Raw genomic sequence first — 8,487 nt, forward strand, 5'->3', positions numbered from 1 at the left:
GGCAAGCTTCTGGGCCCATCAGGTGTTAGGGATTATCTTAGTCCCCATCTTAGCTTCACTGATGAGAAAACAAAGGTCCACAGAGAAGGCGTGACTTCATAAAAAACCCACTGACAGCAAATATCAGAATTAGGCTAGGACCCTCTCCAGATTCCTCTTCCAGTGCTCTCTGAACTCCAAGACTCTCTGGAGTCTCTCTCCAGCTGCAAGCAGGTCTCCCAACTCCTGATAGAGGCCTCCTGAGTCCACCAGATCCTAGAAGTGCTGAGAATAACCAGGATCTATTGACAACAAGACATGACCCAGGAGCTCCACAGACAGGTGTTCAGCACCACAGACAGCTCCTCTGACCTATTGAGTAATTTACTTGAGAGACCAGTTGCCCCTCAAGGCAGAGTGTCATGGGAGAGAGAGAAAAGAATTGGAATGATCTTAGAGTCCAGCCACTCACTTTGTATGGGAGAAAACCCAGGAACAGATAGAATAACTTGTTCAAGGTCACATGACAGGTCAATAGAAAGGAGGGCCAGCAGCCCACTTCCTCGTACCTCTTCAGGGCCCTCAGATACCTGATTCTCATGACTTACTAATGATACAGCCAGAGCTTGAATCCAAGTCTTCAAAATTTAAGTCCATTGTCTTTGGGGATGGTAAGAAAAGAAAAGAAAAAAGGAGAGGCAAAAAGAAACTGAAAGAGCACCCGGCCCTGATGGTAAGGTTTGTGATTTGGCCTCTAAACTTCAAGTCTTTGATGGGAGCTCACTACTTCCCCAAGGTGATGTGGCCTTTTAGAAACAGTTTCGTTACCATGGCAACCTCATTCCAGGTTTCATTTCCATGGCAATTCATTGGATCACTTTACAGATCACTCTTCTGGGAAAGTACACATGTGACTGCCGATACATACATTGCAGAAAAATTAATGTAAAACCACATTTTTAGAAGCATCTCATATTCTGAGTATGCAGTCAGGAGTATAACAAGGCAGGTTTCAGCATAGATGGGCCACGGCATCAAGGACCCAGAGCAGTCTTTGGGTCAGATATGCCCTCTGACTGTCATTGCAAACCTCTTCTAAACTTTACAGATCAGTGTATCTTAAGCTCACCATGGCCATAAAAAAAAGTCTCCTTTTCTGTATTGTCCCTAGTGTCCTGTGAATGACAAAGCCTCAGACTTGCCTCTGATTGCAAGAAGTGCTGGGACAAGGAGAGAGGGGGCTGATTCTTCTGACTGCAACCTCTGCAGTACCCCAAGAGTGTCCTCCTATTTCTCTTGTCTGTGCAGCCCAGTTTGGGGCACCCCTAGAGCTGTTCCCCTCTTTGGTGGCAGACCTTAATTAACTTGCGTGATCTGTGGGTTGTGGGCACCCCTTTCAATATGACCTAATCTACCACCTATCTCCCAGGAGATCTTTGTGGTTTCTACTCCATGAGGACACCCCTTCTGTTTCCCAGCAATGCTATGGATTTTCTTTACTATCCTGATGTTTATGATGACATCGAGCTGGCTAGAGTGAGTATCTAGGAAACCACTAAGACCTAACCCTCTTTCTCTTTCTACTTTTAATGTTTTGGGTAGCTTTCCTTGTCAACTTAAAGTCTGTTTAATGATGGCCGTGAGTCATTCATTACTTCCTCATTATTTTCATCATCAGTAACAATACTATTTCTTGACTAAGGAGTCACCATCACATTCTGCAACAAAGAAAAGTAAGAAATGCTCACGAAAATCCCCATATCCTGAACGATGAAACAGAAAAATCAAGGCATGGTTTAATTTCAGAATTTTAATCAAAATCTTGAAATAAGCCAGCTTTTCACCTTCCAAATATCTTTATTTTAAATTTTTTTATTTTGTATTGGGGTATAGCTAATTAACAATGTTGTGGTAACTTCAGAGAAACAGTGAAGGGACTCAGCCATACATATACAAGTATCCATTCGCCCCCAAACTCCCCTCCCATCCAGGCTGCCACATAACACTGAGCAGAGTTCCATGTGCCACACAGTAGGTCCTTGTTGGTTTCCACTTTAAATATAGCAGTGGGTACATGTCTATCCCAAACTCCCAAAGTATCCTTTAACCTGTCAAATATCTTTTGATCTCAGATAGACTTGAATTTAAGGCTTCCCTGGTGGCTCAGTCAGTAAAGAATCCACCTGCCATGCAGGAGACCCGGATTTGATCCCTGGGTCAGGAAGATCCCCTGGAGAAGGAATTGGCAACCCATTTCAGTATTATTGCTTGGGATTTTGAAATCCCATGGACAGAGGAGTCTGGTGGACTACAATCTGTGGGGTCGCAAGAGTTGGACATGACTTAGCAACTAAACAACCACCACCAGATTTGATTTGGACTCTGGTTCTATAAATTCTTTTTTTTTTTTAATTTATTTATTTAGATGTGCTGGGTCTTAGTTGTAGCATGCAAACTCTGAGTTGTGTGGCATGTGGGATCTAGCTCCCTGACAAGAGACTGAACTCAGGGCCTGTGCATTGGGAGCCCAGAGTCTTAGCCACTGGACCACCAGGAAAGTCCCTGGTTCTATGGATTCTTAACTGTGGTTTCAGAGGAATGACCTAAACAATTTGAGCCTTGTTCTCTTAAGCAGAGATGACAGCAATCTCTGCCTTGCAGGAATGATTAGATCTGGGTTATGAAAAAATCAGGATTATGAGATCAAATGTGAGAAGTACTCCTCACTATTCCTGGCATGTGGAAGATCTTCACTAAATAGCAATATTAGCACCTAAACGGGGAATCGTTACTGTGAAATTTTATTTGAGTCTAACTGAAGTGAGCGCTCCCCCGCCTTGAGTTTTGTTTATTTGATTATATGTGTTTGATCCGTATGAGCCATGACACTCTTTGAAAGCAGAGGCTGTGTCTTCAGTTCAACCCAGTTTTGTGCTGTCCCTAAACAAAATAAAGCATCTTGCTTGCTGCCACAGAAAATGCACACACAGAGAAGACAGCTGTGATCCTCAAGGGTAGTGTAGTGATGGAGTTCTGTCACTCCATGGAGCTGCAGCGGTAAGCAGGTACTGCCTCAGGAAAACCCCCTCACTTTTCAGCTGCCCTCTCAGAGTCCTGGACACTTGCCTGGTTTGGCATGGCCTGAGCTGGGGTTCGGGTTCTGGACATCCCATATACCCGGTCAGATCTTGATTGACAAGAGAGGACTGTGAGCTGCGTTCAAGGGATGCTACTCAGAGAGCCTACTAAATTCCTTTGCATTGAGTTGACCAAAAAGTTCGTTTGGGTTTTTCATACAATCTTATGGAAAACCCAAATGAAATTTTTGGCCCACCCAATATAAACTACACACACACACCCTTTTCCCCCAACACTGGAATGCTGGCTGTGGCCATTTTTGTCTGTGTCCACCACTTCTCACGTTTCCCTCTCCCTTCTAAACCTCCCTAACACTCCAGATTGCTCTTGGTCTGCTGCCGAGTGGGTGTCTCGGGAGAGATCAGGCAGGGCAACTCCTGGAAGCCAGCCCAGCCTGGCTCTGTGTGAAGGCGATTCAGACAAACAAGTGGGAAGATAAGTGGATGCTGTGATGTAAGCCCTTCCTACTGTTTCCCACTCCAGGGGACCTCTCTTACTAGTGAGGGCATAACTGACCCCAAATATTCCAGCCCTGACTCAAAGGAAGGAGGAAAGTGAATGGTTTGACCTCATCCCCAAGACCCTTAGCTTAGTACCCGAGGGCTAGCTGCCCTGAGGAGCGCGGCAAAAATCTGGGGCTTCCGGGGCTGCAGGCCAGGCTAGACTCCAGCTCTGCCACCCCCTTGCTTACCCTGGTGCCCACACAGTACCTGGCCCCGGATTCCCAGTAGACACGGGTACAAAGGATGAACGGGGGAAGGCCCTTAAACAGAACCTTAGTTTCCGCTCCTTAAACTGGCACACGAGAGAGTGTCTGCTCTTACTCACCACGCTATTGTGGACAGCAAACAAGAGCATGCAAAATGGGAGCAGTGATGAAATCGTCCCCTGCGGGGTGGGCGCTCAGTGCTCGCTCTGCAGGCTAGACATGTGATACATTGTTTTTATCCTGCTTATGAAAGTGCTTTGAAAACAACAAATTACATTGCAGATATAAGTTACTGGATTTCTGTCCAGGATCCCTTTTCAGAGAACCAAATATATCTTGCTGGGGAAGCATTCATACCCTAAACAAAAATCACGACAGTCACAGTAATTATCTTTATTTGCTGTTTATTCCATGCTAGGCACAGTGTTGGCTAGCTAAACTCATCATCTCATGGGAGCTATGGGCTTTATGGCTTCCATTTTATGTTTATTTATTTATTATTTATTTTTGGCTGCGCTGGGTCTTCATTGCTGCCCATGGGCTTTCTCTAGTCGCCCTGAGTAGAGGCTACTCTCCAGTTGCAGTGTGCGGGCTTCTCATTGCGGTGGCTTCTCTTGTTGCGAAGCACAGGCTCTAGGGTGTGTGGGCTTCAGTAGTTGGAGCACATGGACCAAACTACCCTGAGGCATATGGAATCTTCCCAGACCAGGGATGGAACTTGTGTCCCTCTGCATTGGCAGGCAGACTCTTAACCACTGAACCACCAGGGAAGTCCCTGGCTTCCACTTTACAAATGGAAACTAAGGAAAACGAAGGCACAGAGAGGTTGAGTTACTTCCCCTGAGTCACAGGGCTAGGAAGCAGGGTGACTAGGATTTCAAAGAATAGTCCAGGACTTCTTTTCTGAACCCAGGATCCCCAGAGACCTGGCCCCTCAAACTTGGGCAGCCTTTGTTGGAAGATCTTTCTCTGCCCAGCAATGGGGAGTGGGGGGACGGCATTGGAGAACTAGACCCCTTCTCGATCTAGCACCCCATACCCCAGCCTCAGGATTCTGATCTAGTCCTGCTTTTCCCCCCAGAGCATGATGCTTCCTCTTACGTAACTAAGTGTGCCCGCCCCCGAGGTTTATATAAGACAACTCTGGTAAACACACTGCAGGACATCAGGGCTTTGGGAGAACTGAGATGGACAAAAAATGAGATCTTACCCTCCACTCCTTCCCACTCACACTTGCTGTTTTCCTCTTTGGGGCTTGAGCCTGGCTTTGTGTGTCCCTACTTGTGCACGGGGGCATGCCGGTCATGGAGGGCACAAACGGGCATGTTGGAAGGCATGTCTTCATTGTCCTTTTTCTTCTTTACAGTGAGAAAATCCTGCAAAGCTTCCCCATTAAGGCTTTCCTTCTTCAGCAAATTCAGGAAACTTAAATCTTAAATCCCCTCCTCTTGCCCCAGTCGTAGATCCATTTCATTAGAGGGAAGTTCTTGTAGTTGTTCGCTCCAACTTTGTCATCCAGAAAACTAAGTTTCAGTGTCCCTCCTGAAACTATCGTTTTCCGGTCATTTGGGTTTTCCGTGAATGCCTGCAGCTCTCTGAACCACATTCTCCAGGCCATCTCGTCACCCTGGGCTTCAGGCACCTGTGCTTCAGAAAGCTACATACTCAGGTTGCCCCCATCACTCCAGGCTGCGCTCCCCAGATCAGGCCTGCAAATCACCCAAAGCCATCAACAGAACATTGTAGATCAAATGGAGCCATCTGAATTTGATCCATCCAAAAGTATGGATCAAAACTATTTATAAACTATCCTTTATAAATAGTTTCTGGCCCCTAGCCTCTACTGGACTGGCCTAATTGGATGAACTTGAACTCTCCCAGGTCTGAGATTGGGGTGGTGGGGTGGGGGTGGGTGGGAAGGTGACATATCCTGATGTTGATGACTGGTTACACAGGAGGGCTCAGGAACCAGGAAGATACTGGGTCCTTCATAATCAGTGAGCATCTACGCTTTTGTTGACATGCCCTGCCCTCCCCCAACCTCATATGGAACTAGTGTTGAAGACATGAGGCAGTGTGCCCTGTGTGTGTGTGTGTGTGTGCTAAGTTGCTTCAGTCGTGCCCGATACATTTCTTCCCAAAGCCAAGTAAGGCTTCAGTCCCCTTCCATCTCACTCATCTTTACTTCCACACATGGTGAAAAGGAGAAGAGAGAGAGAAATCAACTAGAGCCCTCCCCTCAAATCTTCCAAGCGCCAGGGTGCCTGAGTCAGGCTGGCACTAGGGTTCAGGGGGATACATGGGCTACAAAGCCCAGCTTTCTCTCCTTCTGTCCCCCCTGACCCCAGGCTCAGTTCTTCCCCAGACCAGACACTTGCAGTCAGCAGAGCCACTCATTCCCCCTTGGCTGGTGAGTGCCAAAATTCTAACTGCTTAACGTGGCTTTATGGAAATTCTGCACCTGTAAGAGATGCCAGGGTTCTAGGCAGCAGGGGAAATCTCATAATGGCAGGTTCCAAATTCCCCGAACCCAGCTGCATTGGAGGCCATTTGCTCCCTTTTAAACGTCCTGGGTGTGGACTTCACTGGTGGTCCAGTGGTTAAGACTCCACCTTCCAGTGCAGGGGGTGTGGGTTCAATCCCTGGCCGGGGGGATTGTGGTCCCACCCCATGCCAAGGGCTGCAGCCAAAAAAAATTTTAATAAATAAACATCCTGGGTCCTTCAAACCACAACACCCTCTCCCAAGCTCACATCCCCCTTCCCCCACACCCTCCCTCCCCATAATGCAAAGGCAAATCTTCAGAATCTGCTCACCTACCCTCTACAAGGGTGAGTCAAACAAGCCCTGAGCTGGGGCTTTTGGCCCTATCATGAAAATTTTACCTCCATCCAGACCTCTCCCCACACACCAATTACATTTCATTTGTCCATTCTCCTGATGTACTGTTTTTGCTATTTTCTCCCTTTTGAATTCAAGTCGTTGATTTATTTATTTTTTCCATCTCACAGAATAGATTCAAATTTCCCAATGATTTAATTTACCTCACCAGCTGTCCAGCCGTCCTTGCAGGACCTGCCTGCCCGGGTTGGCAGCAGTAGAAAACGGGCACTTTCCCCCCCTTCCCGGCTTTGAAGTGGAGTCTCAGGAGACCCCGACCATCCCCCATAGCTGCCCAATACGGCAGCCAGGCGTCCTGTGACCTGCTTAAAGTGCTGGCTCCTAGGTTACACACCGCCCCCGCCGCCAACAAACGCCTCAGCATACACACAACACCCCACAGAGGAAGCCCCCGACGGCTGTAGCTTTATTATAAGATCTCTTCTCAAATGCGAAATCAGGCCAACAAGCCCAACAAGCTCAGTGACTCAGATTCATCCACAACTGCACTCTCCCCCACCTCGCCATGCTGCTCGGAACTGGCCCCCACTCCACCCCACCTACATACACACAAAATTCCCACGCAGGTGACCTCACCCCAAGCTGCTTCCCACAGCCTCTCCCACCACCCTGTCCAGAACTTTCCAAAAAAAAAAAAAACAGTTTAAGAACCCCCATCCTGCCCACCAAGGCAGGACCGCACGCAGTCTGGTGTGGAAGTCCCTTCCCGTGCCGCCGCCTGGAGTCCTGCAGTGTCCTGGGGGCGGGCGCCCCGTGGCGCTTTGCGGGTAGGGGGTGGGGGAGCCCCTCGAGCTGCCCTCCCGGAGGCGGCGGCAGAGCTCGAGAAGGAGGATCTAGGGTCCTGGGCTCTCCTCGGTCTTCTTCCAGCCGCGCTGACGAGGGCGGGCAGAGGCGGCGCTCAGTACAGCCCCAGGATGGCAGCGCCCACGTCCTTGGAAGGCCGGCGCTCCTGCATCAGAAAGTTAATCATGCTTTCGGACTTGATGAGCAGGTTGCAGCCCAGGAAGAAGACGCCGAAGACCACGGTGAGCGACAGCACGCAGAGCACGGCGATCTGCGCCACGCGCGACACCCACAGGCTGCGCTCGTCCGGTGCCAGCCCCGCGGGGACCCCGTCGCTGGCGGACAGCGGCGCACCCCCGGGGCAGCAGCCCAGCCACGTGCCCAGCCCGTGGCTGCGGTTCCCCAGCGCAGCCCCGCCGCCGCCGCCGCCCAAGCCACCCGCTGTCTCCAGGCCGCTGTGGTTCAGGAAGGTCGAGTTCATCGCCGCTCGGCGCCCGGGGACGGGGGGGTCTCGGCGCGCGGTCCGGGGCGCACTGGAAGGCTCTCTGGCGTCGGAGCTCTAGGAGAAGCCCGGGTCCACTTGTGCGCGGGGAGAGGGAGAGGGCGGAGAGCTGCCGGCGCGCCTCACCCCCTCCGGCCGCCGGCCCCGGGGCACCTGGCGGGAAGCGGCGGCCCGGAGAGGCGAGCAACAGGCTTCGCGCGAGCTGGAGCCGCAGAGCCCAGCGAGCCTCTAGGCACCGACTGCGCTCGGCGCCCGCCCAGCCGCCCCTCCCCTAGCAACGGCCCCGCCCCCTCTCCTTCCTTCCTTCCCCCCCCAGCTCCCCCAGGCCCGGCCGCATCCATGGGGAGGTGGGAGATCCCGCAGCGATGGCATCTCCGCCTGTGTCCCAGGGTTGGAAGGGGTCGGGAGATCAGGGCAGCCCCGCCCTCAGTCGGCGAAGCTGGACACCCTCAAGGCATCCTTGGTCTGTTCCAGC

At 50.7% G+C, this 8,487-nt stretch overlaps 1 protein-coding gene across 1 annotated transcript; it reads right to left on the reverse strand.

Annotated features, from left to right (window-relative positions):
* Positions 1–7,106: 7,106 nt before the first annotated feature.
* On the reverse strand, positions 7,107–8,273 carry RPRML (reprimo like). Its single transcript, XM_086357218.1, has one exon. The coding sequence runs from the start codon at positions 7,989–7,991 to the stop codon at positions 7,626–7,628; it is 366 nt and encodes a 121-aa protein (XP_086213344.1). The 5' UTR covers positions 7,992–8,273; the 3' UTR covers positions 7,107–7,625.
* Positions 8,274–8,487: the final 214 nt, after the last annotated feature.

This window comes from Bos grunniens, chromosome 19 (genome assembly GCF_055505025.1).
Source record: "Bos grunniens cultivar Pamir isolate PY7600 chromosome 19, Bosgru_T2T1.0, whole genome shotgun sequence".
Lineage (NCBI taxonomy): Eukaryota > Metazoa > Chordata > Mammalia > Artiodactyla > Bovidae > Bos > Bos grunniens.

Coding starts and splice junctions, on each gene's coding strand:
- RPRML (XM_086357218.1), bottom strand. CDS start 7,991: ATGAACTCGACCTTCCTGAACCACAGCGGCCTGGAGACAGCGGGTGGC.